The sequence below is a fragment of the Apis laboriosa genome, unplaced genomic scaffold, assembly GCF_014066325.1.
Source record: "Apis laboriosa isolate Shangri-la unplaced genomic scaffold, ASM1406632v1 scaffold17_cov146, whole genome shotgun sequence".
Taxonomy (NCBI): Eukaryota; Metazoa; Arthropoda; class Insecta; order Hymenoptera; family Apidae; genus Apis; species Apis laboriosa.
The window spans coordinates 238,660-265,976 of record NW_025222181.1 but is presented as its reverse complement, the minus strand read 5'-3'; the positions used below and the strand labels follow the sequence as shown (position 1 = coordinate 265,976).

At 19.6% G+C, this 27,317-nt stretch overlaps 1 protein-coding gene across 5 annotated transcripts; it reads right to left on the bottom strand.

Annotated features, from left to right (window-relative positions):
• Positions 1-1,127: 1,127 nt before the first annotated feature.
• Positions 1,128-14,959, bottom strand: LOC122711647 (elongation of very long chain fatty acids protein AAEL008004-like). Of its 5 annotated transcripts, none has more exons than XM_043930649.1 (5): positions 14,785-14,959; positions 6,308-6,400; positions 5,112-5,363; positions 3,516-3,759; positions 1,128-2,830 (listed from the first exon to the last, which is right to left on the bottom strand). In XM_043930649.1, the coding sequence occupies exons 3-5, from the start codon at positions 5,361-5,363 to the stop codon at positions 2,361-2,363; spliced, it is 966 nt and encodes a 321-aa protein (XP_043786584.1). In that variant the 5' UTR covers positions 6,308-6,400; positions 14,785-14,959; the 3' UTR covers positions 1,128-2,360. The 5 variants fall into 5 exon arrangements, with proteins under 5 accessions (XP_043786584.1, XP_043786580.1, XP_043786581.1 ...); XM_043930645.1 differs by having other exon boundaries at positions 1,129-2,830; positions 6,308-6,523; XM_043930646.1 differs by having other exon boundaries at positions 1,129-2,830; positions 6,308-6,473.
• Positions 14,960-27,317: the final 12,358 nt, after the last annotated feature.

Here is a 27,317-nt window from a genome sequence, read left to right as displayed (position 1 = left end):
TCTGACATTATATATTAATATGAAATCTATTGGAATTACGAATATCAAATAATCAAATTTATTATATTAGTTATAATACCACTTTTTTCGATTGTTTTTGTATTAGATAATCGATATATTAGTTATTTTCATAAACTTACCAATCCGACTTCGAACACTTCGAATCTATTTCGAAAGAAATATATAGCAAAAAAAAAAAAAAAAAGAAATTTCTAAGTTGTTACAAAGAATGTTGCAAGTCAAAAAACATTGGAAAACAATCTTAGAAGATATAAGATTGAATATAATAAAAGAAGATGAAGATAGGAGAAATTAATTAATTAAAAATCGTAAAATTTTTATTTTATAAAATAAATAGATCTTGCATTTACAACTCGTATTATATAAAGTTATAATATATCTACGCGTCAAATGTGTAGTTCGCATCATAGATTAGATTAATATTTCTTTTGATCGAAAAATTAATTTCTTTCTACGCATTTAAAAATTAAACATTCGCCCGTTTATGTCTCTAAGTGTATATTAATTCGATTGTATAGATAAATCTGCGCATTGACCAAAAATTATCACAGAAAATTATCAACAAAGAAAAGATATTGTGTAAAAATTAACTAACTTGTGTTATTAACTGTGTAAAACTATCTTGACAAAAAAAAAATAATTATCGCTACAATAAAATACGAATTTAATATTAATATTTGAAAGTGAGTTTTTTAAGCGTTTTTAATATCCGACTAGTGGTTTCTTCTCTATGATAATCTTTTCTTAAAAAGGAAATATTATTTATATATAAAATTCGTTTAAAATACACAAATATCTTGCATTCGAGAATAATTGCTACTGATTACTTATTCTGAGATTGATTTTACATCATATATATAATTAACTTTTCAATAGCATGCCATGTCAGGATTCGTCACCATAGATATTTCATAAATTTTTTATAATTTTCTTTTGAATATATACTTCAATATATACTTGAAAGTATATTAAAATTTTTTCAGAATTTTCTAAATGATAGAAAATATGGAAAATTGTGAAAAATATGAAAATATAATAATATATTCAATGGATTTAAAAATAACCATTACAAAATTGTAAAAAAAGAATACGAATATTATATATATATAAAATATATATTATATATATATAGTATAACATAAATTATATATATATAATATAAATTGTTTGACATAATATTTGACATAAAATTGCTTGTAACATAATTTGAGCTACTTAGGAACCAAATTAATCAATTCTATTTTCTTAAAAATTCTTAAGTTAAAAAAATTAAATTTAAAATCTAAAATATAATATACAATGTTACTGATTTTTAGTTAATTTTTTTCGAATGAATAATTGAAAAAAAGTTAATGAGTTTGATTTCTTTGACTCGTTTCGTTGCGTGCAATTTTTGAACTTCATCAACATAATTTACAAGATTCATAATAAAAGCCTTAAAAAGAAAAGAAAAATTTTTTTGGCAATTCTCGTAATCTTAACTAAACGATAGTTAAATTTGTATTGGCGGTGTATTGCCGCCACGTCTTCTCCTTATATCTTACTCTAATTCTCATACATTCACTGATACAGTCTTGCTTATATAAAGACATACATCTGCAAGCACACATGAAACGTTGTGAAAAATTTCACACGAATGTATTTCATATAATCAATAATCAATAGACAAGCCGAAAAATTCAAAAAAGAAGGAACGCGTCATATTCATGTGATATCCTTGACATCGTATCAAATTGTGATAAATTTGATCACAATTGGTCTATAATAAATCTTAAATCTTAATTCTAAATCTTTAAAAAACGATTAGTAACATTGTTAAAATTCAAACAATGAGAGAAAAATCAGATCTTTAAGTCTAGATATTAGTTATAATTGGTTTGAAATTATTCTTATCAACTAATCTTATTTGTCATCAAACAATTGCAATTTCAAAATTACTCATGACAATTTGAAATTATTTGAGCTCTTGTCTTCATTTGATCTTTGTCATCAAATAATTATAATTTTTAATTCCAAGATTACTCATGAGGATTTGAAACTGTTTGAGCAATTAATCTCTTTGTCATCAAATAATCTGCAATCACATAGCCATAGTAAACGTGACGGCCTCAAGCTTTTTCATTGACTAATCTTAAGTCTTAAATCTTTTAATCTTAAGAGATGAAATTTGGCAGTTCTTTAATTTTAACTTCTTACAACCCAAGTATTTAGAATCGCTATTAGAACTTATTTTTTTAAAATTTATATTGGTTAGACTGGCTATCACATTATTATGTGACACGAATTCACATTTGTGTATTCACGAAATACGATGCATAGATAATTATTTTCGAAATTTTTTACTTTTGGAAATTGCGATTGTCGATAAACACACGGTTCCTAAGTCCACTGTCAGAGATATATCCGGTTGCCATTTTATACTCGTTGGCATATATCGTCCTGTTCTCTTTCACACTATCATTCTGCTCTTTTTTCCATTTCTCTGTTTCTAGTTCCTTCTTTAACTGCACGGTGGAAGATTGGTTCTTCTTATACGCTTGAGTATAGAAATTACGGAACAAGAAGTAGAACATGATAGCGTGCATGCCGATCCACCAGACAAATGCTTTCGGATAATTACATTCGATGAAGAGAAGCTGGAACGCGTGGATTATCACAAGGACGAATTGAATCATTTGCATGGTGGTCAGGTATTTCTTCCACCAGAGGAAGCGTTGCACTTTTGGTCCAAGAGCGGCCAAGAAATAATAGGCGTACATCCAGATGTGCACGAATGTGTTGAGGAAGCCGAAGAACGAGCTGTGGCCACCTGCAAACGAAAGTTGGGTCGTAATCGAGTTTTGAATTTTGAGTGTGTTGAGAAATTTTTTTGCGTCATTAGATTGATAGCATTTAATATTAAGTAATTTTTATTCGAATGAAAATAAGTGAAAATGAGTAAAAAAAAATAATAAAAAAATATATTCTATAAATTTATATTGTATATATATATAAATTTATATTACATTGTATAGAATATTTTCATAATATTGCAAAATTGAAATGTCTTGCGAGAGGCTGAACTTATTAAAAAAAAAAAAAAATGTTTAAATAAAAGTTGTTTGAGGTGTAAAGAGGAATATCATATGATTCTATATATAATTTTCAAATTAATCTTTTGCAAATTAAAGGATATTTAAAAAACAAGTAGTGTTATTATTAATTATTTAAGATAAAATAATATGTAAAAATATATATTACAAAATTAAAATAATAAAAATTTCAAATATAAATAATTAAAAATTTATTTCATTTATTATTTCTTATTTAAAATAAATTTATTTTTCATTTAAAATAAAGTAATTTTCTTTCTCTTTTTTTATATATATTTTATTTCAATTAAATCAAATAAAAAATGCCCAATATTGATCCATTTACGTAAATCTATTCAAATCTATTTCAAATGCAAATAAATCAAAAATTAGATAGAAAAAATCAAATTGATAAATACTTACCAGGACTGAATTTAACGCCAAACCAAACAGACATCGGCATGCATCCATGATGAATTACGTGTAAAATTGTGATCTGATTGTTCTTTTTTCTTAACACAAAGAATATCGTATCCAAAAATTCGATAAATTTTGAGAAATAATACCACCAACAACCTCGTGCCATTCGAAGTGCCAATGGATTATTTGAATAATCTACCGGTTGACAACGGAAGGAATATTGACCTCCCCATCCTGATACCAAGCTCTGCGAACAACATGTATTATGTATAAAATTTTTATATCAAATAAATTTAATCAATTAAAATTTATATCAATTTAATATCAAATAATTTTTTCTCATTTTTAATCGTGTATTATTATTCAAATTATTTTTATAATAATGGCAAATATTAAACTCGTATAATTTTCTTTTCGAAAAATAATTACAGCACAAATCTAAACATTTAATTTAGATGACTTTTATGAATTCAAATTGAGTGAAAAAGAGAGAGTGAGATAAAAAATCAGTATCAAATTTTGTTTATTTTATTTGGCATATTTGAAAACCATTTCGAACTTCTATTTTCAAGAATAGATAGGATTTTAAAATCTTATTATATATATATATTATTTATTATATATAATAATAATAATAATAATAATAATAATAATAATAATAATAAATTAAAAATATTTAGATATATATTTCAAAGATATGAAAGTAACAAAAAAGTTCAAGTAAAACTATCAAAAAAAACTATCACGTGTTAAACTTATTAGTATGAAAACTTGATGGATAATAAAATAATTATTGAATAAACAATAAAATTTATTATTAGATGGATATCATTAAAATCAAATTTTTGATTTATTAAAATTTTCCATTATATTTCTTTTATTATCTCTACATTTTTTGTCTATTTTTTTTTCTAAAATAATTGTCTTTGTCATATAAACATATAAACATATATTATATTATATATTATATAAACATATATTATATAAACATATAAACATATATTATTAATTAGTCACTTTTATAATATTTACAAAAGATTTTTTTCAAAAAATTCATAAAGACTTTCAGAAATCAAAATATAAATTTATTTTAACACAAATTATTATTTTTACAATTATTTTACATTTAAAACTTGAATGATTTGATTTTTATAAATCGAAATTTATATCTAAAAATCAAATTTTTATTATGCTCAAACTTATTAACAATTCGAAATAATAATAATAATAACTAATATTTATTTATTTAATATTAAAAATCTTTTGATACAATAAAAGTCACAAAGAAGATAATGTAAAGATTGAAAAAATGATACAAAAGAAAAAAAATTTAAATAAAATGAAATATACAGAATAAAATAATGCAAATGAAATAAAGTAAAATTCAAGACACGAAATATGCAAAGTGAAATAAAACGGTTATGTCACAACGAACTTGTCTTTAACGAATTACAATACTGTTTTGCTTTTGTTAGTTTTATTTTAAATATTTGCAAGATAACATTTATAAATTTTTCTTTTTTTGATCTTTGCATATAAAATTTTTGTTTGTTCAATGTTTATTATATATTTAAAGATTTTTTTAATGAATTTTCATACCTCATAAAACAGCCATGCGGAGAATATCACTTGAAAGAAATTATAAAATAGCAAAATTTTTCTAAGATCGAAAGATTTACGATTTTCCATGAGTTTAGGGCCCAAAACTTTGACGAAGTAGGCATAAAATAAGCAAATAAATAAGGTTGGGAATGGACTACTCATCATGAACCAGTTGTTGACTCTAGGATCGCTCTTATTGTCCATCAGATTGCGGTATTCATCATATACTGCCATTACAAATTGCGCCATCTGTAAATCAAAATAAATTTTACAAATTTACAATTTTATTATTTGCAAATTTTATTGAATTTATTTTATTATTATTTTATATTATTTATTTTACTAAATTTATTGATTTGATTTATTTTTATCAATTGTTAGTAATAATATTTATCATACAATCAATCGACATTAGTAAAAAAACATTAATAATTTTATTGATCACAAAGTTATTCATACAAAAGATATTGAATTATTAGATATAATAACCTTGCGAATTAAGAAAGTTTTGTCATATTTCTTGTATATAATATAATAAAAATATATTATTTTATACATATATATATTATTTTATATATATATATATATTATTTTAAATATATTTTATATAATATATAAAATATAATAAAATAAACATTTATAAAATACTGCTTTACCAACAGTTGCAAATGATGATTGAGATTTAAATTGGAACGTATAAGGAATTACATTTAAAAATTTTTTATTGAATATTATTTCCAAAATTAAAAATAGGAAGTATTTCACTTCTCAAAGTTATATTTATAAAATTAATATATCTATAATCTTTTCCTTAGTAGACAAAAATAGTTATCTTAACATTTTACACTTACGTATCATTTATACAATCTTGCAACTTTATCTTTTTCTATTACAAACTTCCTATTACAAGCTATTAATAAATAATGATATTAAAAATACGAATTATCACTAAATCATTAAATTTCAATTACTTATGTGTTCAATTATGCAATGTTATTTAATTTAAGTATTTAATAAATTTTTTTTATATATTTCTCTTTTTCTCTTCTATCAAAAAAAAAATGATAAAACTTTCTTGATTATCTGATATATCATCAATCAATCACACTATTCAATTAATCACTTAAAGATAAAATTCACATGATTTGTAATTAATGTTGTATTAATGAGATACACATTATTTTACACGTTACCTTATTACTTTTCCAGATATTATCTATATTTTAAAAAATAAAGTTGTTCGCGCGTATCCACAGCTCGTCCAACGCGGACAACGGTTTGAAGATCTATAGATCAACGTCGTCACGAAAAGTTAAAATCCAGTCAATCCTTTCACTGAAATTTTTGAACGTATTACGACTGCAAAAGTGGTAACACGAACATCTCTTATGAACATCTCTTATATTTCTCTAAAGATAAAAAATTTCTGCATTTATATATGTAATGTTTAAATATATAATATCTTTCGATAATAAGTGAATTATTTTGTTATGGTGAGTGCTCTACGTAGCATAGTATATTTGTTACATTTGGAAAAAAATTGTTTTATAATAAAAATTATATGTTGTTGAGGAATAAGTGATCAAGTGATAAAAATGTTATAGATAATTTATTATAGATTATATCATAATTATTATTATTATTTTTATTATTATATGTTAGAAAATCTGCGATGCAAAATTGGATATCTTTTGTTTGAAATAAAAAATAAAAGTGAAATATATTTATTTGAAATTGAAAAATATATGTGAATAAATATGAATTTGATTAAAATCTTATTCGAAAAATAAGAATATTTTAATATGGTTACTTAAATTATTGATTATCTTGAATAATAAATAAAGAATAAATGATAATAAATTTTTTTATATATAGAAAAAGTGGATATCATAATTTGGGATAAATAAATTGAAACAAACATTAAAAAAAGAAATTTTTCATAAATAAATACAATTTAAAAGTATCTCATATAATATATATTTTATAAATCATGTAATTTATTATCTACATCAATGTATAATATAAATCAAATATTTATTTATTGTTTTTTTAGAAAACAATAAATATAAATAGATATAAGTCAATTTTTTATATTTTACGTTAAACTGTAATTAAAAATATACATAATTATATAAATTATTATTAATATAAATTATTATTCAATTAATATTAATAATTATTATTCACGTAATAATGTATAAAATAAAATAATAAATATATAATAAAATAACAAAAAAAATAAAATAACAAGTAAAATAAAAATTTCGTTTGAATATTTATTTGAATAAAAATTTAATTTGATAATATTCCAAAAATATTACAATCTCAGAATTTTTATATATGACAAAAGTGTATAATATTAGTTAAATTTATATTATATTATTTATATTTATACTTTATAAATATTATTACTCTATTAACTTCAAATTCTGAAAAATTTAATACACACCAATCTAATATATTTAATTTTTCAAATTTTTTATATATTTAATTTGTTCTTATAATTTTAAGAAAATAATTTAATACTTCATTTACATTTTTTAAACTTTTAATATTGTTTTTGTTTCTACTTATGAAATGATATTTGAATAATATTTTTCATATTATTATTTTAAATAACTATGAGATAATATGAATATGAATAATATGTTGCTTCAAATAATGTCATTTTAAAGGTAATATCTTTTATCTTTTATCTTTTATCTTTTTTCGTTTAAAAATTTTGCAAGAGAGAATCGACTTTTAATGTAGTTTCTTGCGAAATTTAACAAATTACAAGCAACCGGCGAGTTTCCCCAAGAACCGAAAAAGCGACACGCTTATTCGACCATCGATTTTGCAATACGATCTGCAACTATTGTAATTGGAAGGAAACGTGATCTCACTAACTGCAATACCGATGGAGGAAACGCATTTTTCTTGCAAAAAAAATTCAAATTACCTCAAATTTATTATTATTATTTTTATTGTATTTGCTCCATTTCATTTAATTTTAATCGATTAAATTTTTAGATCAGTGTTTTTTAATCTTTTTACCACGTGATCGATCATATTTATTTGTAATATCGATTCAAATGTTATTATTATTATTTTTGAAATTTTAGATCAGTGTTTTTCAATCTTTTTATTAAAGATTGGTGGTCCCATTATGTTTTTTTATAATAATATTACGTTTTAATTGTTATTGTTATTATTATTACAGTAATGCTCAGTTAAATATCGCAAGATTGAGACAAATGTAATTGTTCTGAGAATTATTGGCAACTTTTTCTCAATTTTTGGTTCATTGACTCGTATAAAACGAGAGAAAAAAATCTTTTATGAACGAGATAGAAAAAAGTGTTCGTATTTTGTTATAGTATATATAATATATATATGTAAAGTTTAAAATTTTTAAAGATATAATGCAAGATGTAATAAAAATTTGTTTAGAAATTTTTAACGATAACCTTCTTGATAATTAAGATAGTAGAAACAAAATAAAGTAAGATGGTTTCATTTTTTTCACATCACATTCACTTATTTTGTTTCTATTTTGCTATTTTTTGTTATTTATCTAATGCGAATTTAAATTGCTTATAATTTAATAAATAATAAATAATAAATAATTTAATAAATAATAAATAAATCTCAATAGCTTTTTGTACATTAATTTTTGTATTTCTTTTAATCTTTAAAATCAATCCTTCAAATATTGTGCACACTGTATATTATGCAAATAAATAAAATTATGCATATGGGCACGGCTTAGATATATTTAAAACAGGCTTAGGCATTTATTAATAACCGGGAAAACAAAAAATCATTTATAAGAATCTGTAGAGATAATAGATGTAAATTATATTAATAATTATCAAGATTTAAAATTAGATATACATATATATATATTATATTTATTTAATTAATTAATATATATTATATTTAAAATTATGAGCGTATTCTATTGTTCTTAGTTGAAGTAAATATTATAAAAATAATTCATGAATGAAACTAAATGGTAAGTACAATGTAGATTATTTAAAAATTATACGCATTTGTATCATATTACCATACATGATTTCCAATTATAAATATGCATTACGTATTCGTTTTAGTTCAATTAATAATGAATAATGTTGAATTCAATTTTGTATAATCATATACAAATAAAAATTTTAAATATACAATATTATATAATAATTATTATATAATAAAAGTACAAAGGCACAAATTTTTTTATTAAGAATATATCATTTTTTATCTTTAACTTTGTATTAAAATGATAAAACTATTTTATAATGAAATTGAATTTTGAAATAAACATTTATATTGATATCATAAAAATCTTAATTATTTTATTATTAAATTGCAGATGTTTTATAAATATAAAATTATATTTTTGTAAACAATAAAATAGAAAAAAATATAAACCACAGATTTCATCTATTAATTATCATCTATTAAATAACACAATGAATATATATTGTTTTATATATCTCTCTACATTATACACATTTTACATATTTTTATATTTTTAAATATTTCATAATTATAATATACTTTATATATTATAACATTATCGTATACGTATTACGTTATATTATATTATTACATTAAAATTCTCTTTAATGTTCGTAACTAAGATTAAATCTGGAATGAAAGAGAAAAAATGAATATAAATTAGAAAAATATTAAAACAAATATTACTATCGTAACACTATATTTATTGTATTATATTATTATAATATACTTTATTACTATAATATATTTTATTCCATTATTTTATTTTACTTTTATTTACATTTAAAATATATATGAATTTTCTCTGGTACGATAATAATATGAATCATCGAGTAAAATGATATAAATATATATGCATTACTACTTTATTGTTTTGTTATTGCATTAATACACAAAGTGCTATAGTTAACAAGAAACAATTTTTTTTTAATGGTAGTATGATAACAAGATGATAATCGTGAAAAAAAATATGTCAAGCGAAATCTAAAATTGAGTTTAAAGTTCAAGAAAAGAGGAACAAAAAAAAAAAACATTCGAAGAAACTTATAGACTGATTCTTATCATTTATTCTTCATCGACATTTCATTAGCTACTCTTTGTTTATTTTTCCACATTTTTTTTTTTGTTTAAAACATCTTGTCTTTTAACCAACATGCATTTATGCATATATGCATTGGTAGATACCGATGTAACAATGTATATGTGCATATATATGCATACCAATGTACAAAGAAACATAAAATCAGTTGAATTTAAAATCATAACATCGTAACATCGCAAAAATAACTAATTTTAATGCACATATGATTATAGAATAGTACATGTGTAGTAAATATTTTAATTATCCAATGAAGTATATATCGATCTTTACTTACTGATATAATTTGATTGGAGTTTAAAGTATGTTTACGTTTTTTTTTGCCGAGAAAAAAAAAATGTATAAAGAAGAGCGAAAAAAAATTAAATGAAAGAAAAAGAAGTCGAGAATCAAGGTCGATGAGACAATTCTAACGCAACAGTTAATATTTTGTTTTTTTTACTTTTGTTCTTTAATAAAATATTTTTTGTATTTATGGAATTTTTTTTTAATTAAAAATAAGATGAAAAACAATAATTTTGATAAAAAAATTATTAATAATTATAATCTAATTATAATCTTGAAAGTATAATACAAATAATATTGTTTGTTTTTATTTCTTGATCTTGAATCGAATTACATTTGCATTGTTTTCATTGTAATAATGTTTTCTTTTAGTAGTGGGGATGAATCTTTTGCAGTTATGCGGATCATAATACAGAAAAATCTTAAAATTGATCAAATGTAAGAATTGATCAGATTTCAGAATATTTTGATAGATCTATGGTCAGATAAATATTCGAAATTTCGAAAGAAAATTAAATTAGAAAGAAAGTGCATGTATTGTGCATATATGTTCAGTACATGTATTAAGTGTTAATTTATCATTAATCAATAGTGAAGATTTTTATCATCAAAATCGAGATTTTCAAGATTTTAAACAATTATTATGTTTTGAATCAGATTCAAAGAGATTCAAAACATTATAAATCCCACTAAAAATAACTAATGGACAAGTTAGATCAATTGTTCAACTTTTACTATATATATTTCAAAGTTACTAAGAAGATATAAGAATACGTATAACATTTTATAAAAATTTGAATTCTCACTTTTTCTTTTGTCTTTTTCTAGCTATTTTTAAAAAAATAATGCTTTTATATTCATTACATTATTTGCCTTTATGTCAAAATTACTTAAAATTTCTGATAATTAGGATTTCAGATATTGAATATAAATATTTCAAATAATATCAATTTGAAAATCTATTAACAGAAATATAACAAATTTTATATTATGTCTTGAGTAAAAAAGATACGGATTAAAATGTTATATTAGCATTTTAAAATATTTGTGAGAAACTAAATTTTTTTTTATTTTCATTGAAACGACTTTGTTATTTAAAATAAATTAATCCTGATTCTGTCATATAATAAATGTCATATAAAATCAAATAAAGTTTTCTAACTTAATATAATTAAAATAGAATTTTCTCTACATTTTTTCTACAATTATATTTTATTCAATATTTTTTATTTAAATATGTTTAATATTTCAATTCTTCAATATATACACTGAAAACTAAATGTATGCTGAATAAATATTTTAATTGTGGAAGACAGCAAAGATTAATGTTGCCATATTCAGCAAGAGAAATACAAAGTTTGACGAGGAACAAAAGAAAAAGAACGAAAAAAGAACGACCTTGCTCAATAAATAATGAGTATATGCTCGATTATAACATTTTTTTACAGAATTATTCATTATCCGTCTTTGGTTTCACATTTTTATCACATTATTTCCAAGAAACGCATTTTCCACGCACTAAATCAATCAAGATCTCGATAAATGGAGAAGACATTTCGCGCGAATTGATTATATATTTGCAATGTAAAATGAGATATATATATATAAGTTTATCCAGTCGCGTTCGCGTAATGCAATTGAAATCACTGCTCTCCTGGCAATTCCACGCTCATTAAGCACTATTTGCTGTCCAGTCAGGTGCATCCTCGTGTCTTTATCTTTTTAAGCAAAGAAAGCGACCAACGCCTTTGTGTTGCGAGACAATAGCGATGGTGTTGCGTTTAAAAAGATTAAAAAGCTAATCAAATGTTAGAAACGAGATGAAATTTTTAAAAATTTGTCGTGAAAATATAAATGTCGTGCAAGAGCAGTCAACAAGAATTGGAAACGAAATAATTCAAGTTTCTAAAAATTAAGTTCAATGCTAAAATAAATATAAAAGTATGTATTATATTTTAAATATTATAGATATGAAAAAGATGACTTAATTTATTTACTTACGCTGATTGTAATTAAAATTTTGATAGACATATATATAATTGTAAAATAAAGATAATAATAAAGATATAGTATGATTTAATCGGTTGAAAATTTTTTTTCTTGAAATGATGATTTACGTGATTCTCTAAGAACAAAATTCATTTTTATTCTTAGAAAATTTTATTTGCATCGATTTGATTTCTGAATCTTCTGAATTAAAAATTTTTTTTCTTGAAATGATGATTTACGTGGGTCTCTAAGAAAAAAATTCATTTTTATTCTTAGAAAATTTTATTTGCATCGATTTGATTTCTGAATCTTCTGAATTAAAAATTTACGATATAATATTAAGCTTTTGTGCATTTTCACTCAAGTACAATCGAATCGTTTTTAAAAAAATATATCTGTGTTTTTCTTGCATCCGATATTTTAAGAAAAATGAGATGTTAAACAGAAATAATTATAAAATCTTACACGAGTATTAAATAAAATGCAAACGGAAATATATTTTAAATAGTGATTAAGAAAATTATTTAAATATTCTTCATGGAAAAAAGAATTGTTTGAATACATATAATATTATGTAAAACTTTTTCAGATATAATTAATAAATAAACGCAGTAGATTGTATAAATAATGTTTGAAAGAAATTAAAAAAATATATCTATTTAAAAATTATAAAATATTTATTATAATATAAATATATTATATATTATTATTACAATATAATACACTTTGTGAATATGATAAAAATGTTTGAAAAGGTTAGGAAAGATTAGTCCAAAGAAAAATTTAATGCCAATCTAAAATATTAAATATTTATAATAAAAATATAAAAAACATAAAAATAATATGTAAAAAATTTGAAGACAAAATAATAATTCAGAGAAAAATTATAATATTAAAATTAAATCTGCTGTTTTGCTAATATAATTAATTTCAATAAATCTATAATAAATCTATTATATAATATAGTATATAATAATTATTAATATAATAAAAATAAACTTCTATATACTTAAATATATTTTTGTATCGTAAATGTATATTATATATTCGAATTTATTTTAAATTTATTTAATAAATTATATTTTCAATGATTATTTTCGATTATTAAACTCTATTCGCCATTATCAAAATAAGATTAATATTTTAAGAAAAAAAAAACATAAATTTTTAATTTTTAATTTTAGTTAAATAATTTATCAGTCATTATAACGAATGGTAAACCAAGAATATTTATTTAACGCAGGAGAGTTTACAATTAGAGTAATTTGAGATTGCACGGTAAACTTTTTAATTAAAATAATTTTGACATTTAGCGGTAATTAAACGTAATTAGAATTTTACAGATGTCTTAAATAGATCGTATTGTGTGAAGATTTATGTTTTATTAAATTTTAGATTTCGCAAAATAAATAATTTAGATTAGATCTGGACGTTTCGAGAAATTTTAAAAGATTATTACGTTTTATTTTGAGACTATTTTTTTAAAGTTCTTTGAGAAATGATCTATTTTTAAAATATTCTATTCTGAAATATTTATAAATTATTATTTGAAATATTTACATTTCATCTAAATTTATTTCAGATCATTTTAGATTTCCAATAATCACAAAGCTTATCTAAATTTGACAAGATTTCTTTATTTTTTGTGTAAACAATTCTGTACAAAAATAAGCAATTTCGTATATGAAATTTTATAATTATACAATCTTGAAAAATAAAAATATTTTTAATTTAAAATAATAATTTTTTTTTATATTATATTAAGTAAAATATTACTTTAAATATTCATAGTAGAATTTTAGAGTTTAAAATATTATATTAAATAATTATTTTTAATATACAATAAAAAATTATTATTTTAATTAATAATTGCATTTAGTATATATAAATAAGTATTTTTTTATATATCTATTACCAAATTAATTATAAAAAAAACTTTAAAATATTTCATTTTGACGAAATTGTTTCAAAAATTATTTTCAATACTTTTCTGTTCGAAATATATTTAGCACTGAATTTATAAAATATCATATATTATATAAGTAATAATGCACTTTCTTTTTAAATCATTTATTTTATGATTTTATTTATTTTATGATGTGATTATACTTGATACTCATATATATTTGTTCATAAATCAACAACATTTAACGCTCGCATCAAAATATACAATTATATTTATAAATTTTTAAACTTTTTATTTAACATTAATCGAACACAAAAAAAATTCTTTGATCTTTCCAAATTAAACTTGATGCAACGATTTTTATACATAACCGAATTTTTATATATACTCACTGTGATCTATTTAACTTGCTTCCTAAATAAATGATAGCGGAAAATCGTAAAATATTGATCGCTTCTTATACACAAATTATAGTTGAAACAAATTTGAAAATGGTTTATAACTATCGACAAATCGATTTGATTCTTCGTGTCAAAGAGAGCACGTTCGTGTTTAGCTACCTTCGTAGAAACTGAAGTTCCGCAATGAAAACCGAGTTTTATATATCAGCACATAACCTGTACCAGGTAACGTGTGCAACATAGGATAGACAACGATCCCACCAACCTATCTGCTCATAATTGACGCTCTTTGCTTATCTACTGTATGTAGATAGTTCTCGATTGTCCGAGGATCGTGAGAATACATGCCGTTTGCGTTCTTAAATTCTTTTTATTTGAAGAATCAAGCAGTAGTTCAGAAAGTACTATTATTATGTACTATTATTGAAGTTATATCATAAAGTTATGTGCTATATAAGTTTGATGCTATTATTGAAGTTATATCATCAGTTATACCATTATCAATGAAATGATTAATTTTTGTTATACCATTATTATTAAAGTGATTAATTTTTGTTATATCATTATTATTAAAGTAATTAATTTTTGTTTACAATTGAATGAGAGATTGATTAATTATATTGATAATAATAATTTTTATTGAATATTGCACGGTCGTTGAAAATTTTTATATTCAATTTGTTTACTAATATTTGTGACATTTAAAGTATATATTAATTTTATAATAAATTCATTTGCGTTTCTTTGTAAAAATATTAGATATTAAAGATTTTGTGTTTTGTCAAGATGATTTTTGTTTAAAGTGAAAATAATAAACAAAAAAGAAAAGAATAATTTCAATAAAATAAAGATTATATTGTTTGAAATAAACATTGAAAATAAATTTTAAAGTTATTGATTATTGAATTAAGACAATTTGAATAATGAAAAACTATTTAAGTCAAAGTTCTATAAAAAGTTCTATAGTTTTGTTAGAATTCATTAAAATTGAAGTGCTAAAAAATTAGGTTAAAACTTCTGTTTTTGATGTATTATATTTTAGTAAATGTATTTTATGGAATTTTAATTTTAATAAATATAATGGTTTTAATTCGATGATAAAATAAATATTTGATTATTTTATTTAATAATTGAAAGCAAAAGATAATAAATAATAAAATTTTTTATATTATTTTATTTTATATTATATATATATAAAATATAATTAATTATATATTATATTATATTATACTATTTTATATTATTTATATAACAAACTAAGATTTCATCTTATGTTAAAATCAATATGTAATATTTATTAATATTTCTAAGTAATTTTAATTTTTTTTGATGTAATTTTAATTTTAATTAAAAATCATTATTTTTACATTTTAATAATTATTTATTACATTTTAATAAATAATAAAAAAAATATATATATATTTGAAAATAATTTTTGTAAAACATTTAATAAATTTTCATTAAGAGATTTACTTTTTTATCGAGCGCAAATTGCTATTTAAATTAAAATTTTTTAAATTTCTTAATAATAGATCATGAATCATAGGAAGAACATTAATAAGAACTGTTTTTGAATCATTGAATCATCCATTTAAAAAATATTGCCGTGCTTATTCATTTAATATTATTTAATTTTTAATTTAAATTTAATCTAATTAATAAAAAAATTTGAAATTAATTTGATTGAAGTTCATTTATCTAAAAGATTATAAAAATCTTGATTATTATTTTTACAAAATTTTATATATAATAAATGATATACGATATCCATATGCGAGAATTTTTTATATTTCTGATGAAATAATCTTGAATGTTATTATAAAATTTATATCAAACATTCTTTTATTTAAAATCCATATTTTATTAAAAAATTCGTCTAATATCAAACTCGAAGTATATCTTGGCATATTAAAATCTTGATTTTGTTTTTATTTTTCCATTTTTTTATTAATTAAAATATATTATAATCGAGAAATAAAGATTTAATATACAATATAATAAGATTTAATATACAATATAATTAATAAAAGATCATTTTTATTGGTTCTATATTTTCTTTTTTTTTTTCAGTTTTTTTATAATACTTGGTCAAATGTAATTACGTGATGACGTAATATGTATTATGTTAATATTCTTCTAATATTCTTCTTCTGAAACATAAGATTTTCTTCAAATTTTTTATACATTCATTATTTATGATATAATAATATTATGATATAATAATATTTATTATAAATAAGTACATTATTTCAAAAATATTTGTAATGATTTTATCTTTCAGATTAATATATCTGTGATTGAAAAATCTGCAATAATTTTATTTTTCAGATTAATATATCCTTGTATAATAGAATAAAGCATTATATTAAAAAATAAATTTGAAAAATGTATTATATAATAATAAAAAGAATTTTTATTGTTGTTTGAAAAATTGTATTTCTTCAAATTATTTTTTTATTAAAAATTATCTAATTATTAATTATTAAATAAGTAAAAAAATTCTTTTAAATATTATTAATGATTTATTTAAATATTATTAATATTATATAAATACATATAAAATATATATACTGATGAAATTTTATATTAAATAATTTCAATTACCGATGAATTTTCTTGCAATTAGATTAATATTATTAATGAAATTTTTCATAATTTATAATAATAATAATAATAATAAAACAAATAAAGTTTTACAAGCAAATTTTAAAAATTATATATATTACTTGATCACTCTACTTAATATGAAATTATAAAAATTAAAAAAAAAATTATTCGTAATTTTATCAAATTTATAATTAATTTTTAAAATTTTATTATTAATTATAAAATTATTGCATAAAAGATAATAAATATTATTTTTTATTATTAATTATTTATCTCTGATTTCTATAATTTGGTACAATTTAAATATTACAAATCAATTTCTAATAATATTCTTCGAACTTTATTTGAATAATGATATTGTGATATTTATCAATTTATTATTAACCGGTATATAATTTATGATAGATAATATTTCTCGATTTTATCTAAATTTCAATATTTTGAATTTGCAAAAAAATCGAGAAGAAAATATTTTTTGACACGATAATTGATTGGATAAATTATGAATAAAGTAAACGATTATATTTATTTTTTTGCAAATCATCATGATAGTTTAACTCGACTAGTTTGATGACTATATATTAAAATATATATATATGATTACATGATCAAAAAAAAATTTAAAACATCATTTAGAATATATAATAAATTTTCGAATTATTTAAAAAGTATTATTAAATGAAATTTTAATTCGCAAGAACTTATTCCATATAGGAATAAAATTGGAAGTAAAATTTTCATATAATGAAAATTAATTAAGAAATATTTTGTATAAATTTAATTCATGAATTTTTGAAATTACGTATTATACTCGTAAAATGATTCGGAAATTTTCATACAATGTGTGAAATATGTGCATATTAAACAACTATTTACACGTACACATTTTATATAACGTTATAATCAAGAATAATTCAATGTGCAATAGTCACATTTTTCATGTTTCATTATAAATTATTTTGATTCTTTATTCATGAAACAACGCAAAGCAGTATGCTTTGAGAATTTTTTATATGATTTTGCATTTATGATAATTATCTTATATTTACATTCTTTGTTTATCATATAAATATTGAATATATTTATCGCATAGAAAAAAAATACTAAATATAATAAATTAATAAATACAAAACTATAATAGATCATTCTATAAATAAAAGCTTAGTTTCAGTATATAAATTATAAATTATAAATTATAAATTATAAATTCTTTATTATAAAATTTTAAATATATTAATAATAAATTATTATGATAAAATTTTTTAAATCTAAAATCAAATTATTAAAATTATCATTTATTAAAATTAATATTTTATTAATCTCTATATATAAATATATAAATTTATATATAATTATATAAATTTAATGAAAAAACGATTGAAAAAAAATTCTTTTATATTACAACAATAAATAATGAAGTGAAGAGCAAAAACAATAAATGAAAGAATAAGTTATTTAATTGGCATTGAAACATAATAAGTTTCATTATATTCTTTCATTCCAATATAATTGTTGATCATTTTATTCGTTGTAAAACTTTTTTAGATAATAAATTTTTTTAAGATGAAAAAATGTATAATATAATTCACATAAATATACATATATAATTTTTATTATATCAATCATATCTCTAAACAATTAAAATATTTAAAAAATATAAAAAATTATTTAAGAAATATATAATTAAAAAATAGAATTTAAATAAAATATATTTATATATTATATCTCTAAATAAAATACTAAAAATCAAGATGTGTACAATTAATTGTATTCATAAAAATATAATTATGTATAAATATTCTATCAGTCCATTTATTAAAAATATAAGTATAAGCATTACATTTTTTCATCAATATTACATTCTTAAAACGGAATTATTTACATTATAACTTATATTATAAAATTATGTGCAAAGGATTTCAAAAAGAGAACAAAATTTATATTTCGAAGAAATGATCAAAATGCTTTTAATAAAATAAAATTTGCAATTGAATTGTAATTTTTTTATATATATTTAATTTATTATATATTAATTTATTATAATTTACTATCATAAGTGTATAAAATTGTAATTAACAATATAACATTGTAATTAAACAATATAAAACTTTATAATCATTTAAGACACAATTAATATTAACTTTTATTATTTAATTTAAGTATATGCTGTCTTATTTTTCTTTATATATATCGAATTTTAATATTAATGATTATTCTCAGAATCATTGCAAAAATGCATGATATATGTCATAATTGAGAATTAAATATTTTCTATATTATAAAATATAAATTCACATCAAATATCAAGGCATTCGAGAAATGAAAGCATTATATCCAATGTTTTTCAAATCTTACCTCTTATAATGTACGGTTCATATATATATATATATATATATACGGTTTCATATATTTTTTTTCTTCGAATAATTTCCTATTGATCAGGTATCGATTATGAGAAGATCTTTGTATGGATGACTATGTTTTATTATACAGTCGATGACCTCTCATGATGATGACCATTACGCTTACTATCACGTGAACCTTGCTGAAGTAAAAAAACGAGTTCTTACTATCATTAATTTGAATTTGATTGATTAATAATCTACTTCAAGATTGTATATCGAATAGTCTAATTAATATTTTATTAATAGTTATATATGAATAAAATAAAAAGGTGAAGAAAATGTATTTATATGCATCGATTGGCTCAATTTATTTTGATACTATAATTTTATTACATTTATTATGTTTTAATGCATTTGTATTGTAGAATAAAGAAAAATATAATAAAGAAAATGCGCTTTTAATATTGATTTATTAAATTATTGATTCGATTTGATTCGATTGATCATCACGCAAATGAATAATATTATATATATATATATATATATATATATAAAAATTAAATATTATATAATTGAGAAAAAGAAAAAAAATGTACTATTATCATTGATTTCAACGCTATAATTGTTATATTAATAAATTAATAAATTAATAATAAGAAAATGCACTCTTTTGCTCTTATTAATTTCAATTCGATTCATTTAATTGATTTAAAAAACATTTCAATGCTATAATCATAATAAAAAAATAAAGAGACTAAGATTTTTTCATAATAACAATTCCATTAGCTTATTTATTGTCCTTTTAAACTGATTTTCAATTCTATGAATAATATCATATAATAAACTAATTTCTATAATATGGTAATGTGTTTTCGAAATTCTGATTTATTGCACAATATCGTTAGTGCTATATTTTTTATTTAATGAAGATTTCGTACATGAAAAGATATTGGACGACAGCTAAAAATGCCCAACAAGTCCAATAAAAATGTACAAGGTAGACCACTTTTAACCTTGGCAACATGCAATTCTCGGAGTGCGATGGCCTTTTCTATATCAGAAAAGAAATGATACAAAAATCAAGGTTTTATAACATAAATATTTTACACTATGGTATTTCTATGCTTTTAGTTATGTTTTGCAATTTTTGATAAATATAGTTCAATTTCGAATAATCGATTTTTAATCTCATCAAAAGGATTACAGATATATCTAAAAATTTTTATAGCATATAATAATAATAATAATAATAATAACAACAACAACAACAAAAATAATAATAATAATAATATATTATATATAACATATTTCTTATAATTTTTTTAATAATTCTAATTTTATTTCACTAGCTACTTTTTTCTTTATCTAATTATTTATAATTGAAATCTTAATTTATTTTCTTTTTTAAGCATAATTTAATTTAATTAATATTGTAATCTAGTATTTGCAATAGTTATCATATTTAATTTATTCTAAATAAATTATAAATCAATATCCTAATCTAAATTAAATAATTTTATAATAAAAAAGTTAGTAATAGAATATTAAATTGTAATTAATTTGTCCCTTAAGATAGAAAAAAAGTGAAAAATCACTATCATAGAATTAAACACACATATTATAATAAATAAAATCGATTTGAAATCAATTTCATTACTTAGAAGTACAAGAATATTAAAGACAATATAAGGACAAAAAATATATTCCTATTGATTTCTCTCAATAAAAATATTTATGCAATGATGCACGTCAATAATTCGACAAAGTTTTTTTTTATAAGAAACAAAATATCATATAAATAAAAAAACTAATTTATTTATTTGCATCATATTTTTTTATCTTATGATATAAAATGCAATTGTAATACGAGATAATTTATTCTGTTACAAACTATGGTGCATATTTGATGATTAGTATTCGAGAAGCGTATAAGCCACCCGCATCCAAGGAACTTAACAATCGAATACTATTAGTTTCTTCGTCGTATAATTTGCAATTGTGTGTGATTCCATATTCGAAGCTGGGTGGTCTTTCGTTACTAAAGAACAAATATAAAATTTGGATAAATCTGAAATTGAAATTGAAATAATTGAAATAATTATTTTTAAAAATAGTTTAGAATAATTGAAATAATTTTTATTATTATATATTACTACTACTATTATTATTATTAATTTAAATATTTGAAATAATGACTTGTTTCATTATACATTCATTAATTCAAATTTAATGATAAATAAAAAAATAAATGATCATAAAAATAATTCCAAATAGAAATTATGACATTATAATTTTCTTTTTAAAAAATGCAATTATAAAAATAGATTGAAACTATATTGCTAGAGTTTCTATTATCTTTCACTATAAAATTCAATCATTTATAAATTACTAAATAAGCTTTAATCAATTTTTGTATAAATTTTATGTTTATTTTTGCCTTTATAATCAATTTTCTAAGGATGAATATATTATCTATAAATATGTTAATATCATCTACATATTCTAGAAGTTTTTAAAAAAATTATTAGAATACTAGAATAAACAAAAGAAGAATATTAATATTGTTTCTATAATTATATATAATTCTATAAAATATATACTATATATTGTTCTATAATTATATTATATTATTATATTGTAAGAAAATACAAAAAATAAAAAAAAAAGAAAGATTTAATATTTAAAATTCTTACTTTGATAAAAAAAAGGTTATGTATTTGTAAATATTGAATTTATAAATGTCATGATATCAAGAAAAGTTCTTTGTCTTCGCTCTTTATTTTTTGGATATAATTGTGTAAATTTAAAAAGAATTATGTATATAATACTTCACATAAAATAAGTATGAAAATAGAATAAGAAATTTTTATTTTGTGTTTACAATTTTCATAATTGAACAAAATAAATGTGTTCAGAAATGCATAATTTTATTATGCATAATTAAATGTAATCAGATATTTAATTTTAAGTTTCAACAATCATTTATATTTGTTTATAGAATAATATTTTTAAATTGTTTTATAAATTGTTTTTGTTTTATTATATAAAATATATTATATAAAATTTTTTGGTTACTTTTTTTAGTTACTTTTTTTGATCTAATATTGTATAAATATAAGATTTCCGATTACAAATGTTTAGAAATTTTATTAATGATCATTTCTAAACAAAATGAGAAAATATAACGAAAAAAAAAACAAGTTTATATTTTTGATTTTGTTTTTAATTATTGATAATTAAATATTGATAAAAATATCTCTAGACATAAATTTCCCTATAAAAAAAATGATGTAATGATTCTCAACAATATTACAATATTGTAATTCAAGAATCAGTGTATAATAGAAATAAAAATTATTGGAGGTTTCCTTATAATATTTTGGATCTTAAACTTTATAATTATTGTGTTATTTTATCAAAATCGTTTTTTAAAAAATATTATTTAGTTTTTAATCGAGAATTTTTAAATTAATTTAATAAAGAATGTTATAAAAATCATATTATGGATACATGAATACATGGATTCTCAATTTGTTAGATTAGGTTAAGATTAGGTTAATTCTATAATGTATTAATCTAATAATGTATCCATAATATTCTGGAATGTATCCATAATAAGATTTTTAAGGTTCTTAATATTGGATTGATTCAGAAATAGTCATTAAATAGTAATAATCCGTAGGATTGGAATTCGAATGCATTAGTTACACGGGAAGATATTCTGAGAATTGTAAACGATTTTTTTTTCGATTTTGCTTAGTTTTGGCTCATAGAAAACATTTTTTATGAATAAAATAAAAAAATATTCCTGTTTCGTTTTAAGTTTCTAAAGACATGTGATTTAAAAACAGGAATTGCAGTTCCAAGAATAAGGCAAGGAATTCTGCGCAGTTAAACGAGAAGGTGTAATAATCAATCAAATAATATTATATATTTATAATTAATATTATTAATTTTCTTAAAGTCAATGCAAATTAAACTGTCATTTTTTGCAACATTCTCAATTATGCATAAATATATATAAATAAATAAATAAATATGTATATATATATATAATAAAAATAAATCTGAAATCAAATTAGATTTGATTTGATATTTTTATTGTTATTTTTCAAATTCAAAATTTTACAAGATTTTCAAATTCGAAATTTTTGAGAATCAAAACATCTTTTTTTTTAAACTTTCTTTTTAAAGAGTAATCTTTTATTAGAAAAAGATTAAAATCTTAACAAATTTTGATTTTAAAACTCTATTAATCAAATGAGATAGAAAAAAATGTTTAGAAAATTTAAAATAAAGATAGTACCGTCGTATTAAATGGAATATAAAAGAAAATGTAATAGTTATTCGGTTTATTATTTTTTTTTATTTGATATATTTAATATATTTGGAATTAATCAGCCATGAAAATATTGCAAATTATTCTTCAAAATATTGCAATATAATTTAAGTTGTATCCAACATTTCTAATAACGTTAAAACAAAATATTTGATCATTATTTGTTTCACTGCTCTTTCCCAGCTTTATAGCTATTCGAACGAATCTAACATTGATTCGATTGTAAATAAAAACGATTTAATTTTACGAATCGATTATTTATATTAAAGAATCGAAGAAACATTAACTGGAATTACGCGACAGTACTAATGATCATGAGATTATTTATGTAAGTAATTTTTAATCCATAATTTGTATGATTTTTTTTGCATCGTCATCATTTGAGTTAGAGTTCTGAAATCGCTTAGACAATCGCAAGTCAATATCTTTTTTTGAGATATATATTTCTTCATAAAAAAAATTATTAATATATTATATAATGTATTATGTATTATGAATTTACGTTATTGATGGAACGATAGATTTTTAAAATAATTCGAAGAATTTTTTATATTTTATTTATCAATATTTTATATTGATATATAAAGTTCAAGACTTTTTCCAATCAATAAAATGAAAAAATTTACCTAATGAATCGCTAAAAAAAATTAATGTGTTTATTTAATTATTTGTTCAAATTTGGTGACTTGCCGATAATATATATCTAATACTAATCAAAGCGTGATAAATCTACGTTTTTTGTAAAAAAAAATTTTATATACAAAAATTATTGTAAAAAAAAGAAGTTTCAAATCATCAATTATGTTCGATTAATTTTTGAAACATTTTGTAAATATAATATTATAATATTATAATATAATTAATAATAATATATTAATATTATATACGTAATTTAAATATATTATACATATAAATATAATATTATTAATATTATGTATTAATATATAATATTTCATATTAATTGTAATTTCCAATAATTTATCTTTTATTATATATTTTGCTTTCTATTGAAACAATTAAATCATTGTAGAATGAAATAATAAATATGTATAATGAGTTACAATTGAAAGTATTTTAAATAAATAAAATTTTTAATAATAAAAATGCATAAATTAAACTTTTCTGTAAGTATCGCTGTAATTACCATAAAGCATGCAATATACAAATTTTTTTTAACAGGATATTATTCTAACAAGATAATTAAATCTATGTTATAAAATATTCGTGAGATATATCGAATATCTAATTATATTCAATATTTTTAAGATTGATTTATTTAAATAATAATTATATAAAAATTGAGATAAAAATTTAACACAAAATATAAAAAGAAATAAATATCTATATCTAATATAATATCTAAATGCAAAAATAATTTTCAAATTCTAATGTGATTCTAATGTCAATGAATTTAATATTATGCATTTATGCATTAAATTAAATTATTATGCATTTTAAAGAAATTGATAGAATCGCGGAATATATAATAAACAGTCATCGTATGATGTTATTTAAATATGTAAGTTTCTATAAATATGCATCAATGCATACAAAACCGAAGAGAATAGTATAAACGCATATACTTTAGAATGCTTTATAATTCTTTTAACATTCTCTTCTTACATTAATATTTCTATTTTCAAAAAGTAACTTATGTTATTTTTAGTTAATAAAGAAAATTTCTTAAAAAAAAAAGTTCACTGATTTACCAAAATTGATTTCAAATAAATAAATTGATAAAATTTTTTAATAAAATGTGTTAATGATGTTACATTCCTTAAAACCAGTTCCTCTTTTTAAAAAAGGAATTTCTCCCTTTGCACGATTAATCGTATCATATTATAATAATGAATATATAAACATGTTAATCGTAGAATTTTTATTTTTTTTTATATAATATAAATAATTTAATATAATATAAATTTCATTGCTATATTTTATAATTTTGATTTTAATAAAATTATTAGATTTTATATCATATGTGTGGAATTTTTATTTCCAAAATTAATTCTTCTTATTCATAGATACATAATTTTTAAAAGATGATTATATCTTTTAGCATTTAAATATATTTTTTTTTATAAAATATTTTTGATAATTTTCTTTTATATTAGCCCTTTAGCTAGATTTATTAGATAATTTAATTAGATTTAATTTTAATTAGATAATCTGTTTTACATTTAAAAAATTAATTAATCTAACCTAATATAATCTTTATTATCTTACCAATATTAAAACATATATAAATATAGTAAATCTAATTTAGAAGGCAATAAGTGAATAAATATAATTAGTATTGCATTGCAACATTCAATTCAAAATTGTTTTTTTTTAATTTTTACTTTTAAAAGTTTACTGTATGTAGCTTTTTTTATTAAAATATAATTTAAAAATATTAAAAATGTTTTAAAAGAATTTTAAAAGAATTCTTTTTAAGAGAAATAACAAATATTTAAAATATTTTTGATAGTTAAGTTTGATGAAGTGATGAACATTTTATCTGTTTTTGCATCGTCATGTCGTACGAAACTGTTTCGTCACGTTGCTATCTCTCTTTATTTAATATAAACTTAAATTATAACATCTCTATCTCAATTATACTTTCATTCTATTTTGGTCTTGATTTATTTAACGCAAACTTCAATTGCTTATAACATAGTAATTAGAAGTCACAATTGATATTTTTATACAGATTAATTTTTTTATTTATCTTAAATCTTTCAAAGATATCATTCAATATATTGACATTCTTGTATATTAATATTATATTCATATTGTATATTATTATTATATTCACATTATTTAATTATAAAATTTTATTTATTAGATAATTATTTAAATATTTTTGAATATAATTTTATTATATATTTTTTTAATTTAATTGAAGCTTACATTTCATCATACATTTATATAGGTATATTATATTTCAATTTCATTTTAATTATGTATTTTTACATATTCTTCACTTAGTAATTAAATTGCCATTATATTCATATAATTTATTGTTAACTCAACTATTTTTCATTAAAAAGAAGACATTTTCTTTCATTAAGATCATTTCATATTCATCTTGGTTTCAAACTATTTAACATCCAAAAATTAATGATATGTCTGTGATGTTTGACATTTATTCTTCGATTTGAAAATTATTGATGTCCTTGTACCATGGAACTCGGATCTCTCTTTATTTATTAGCGATCGAAGGCACTTCCGTCATTATTGGAAAAAAGCCA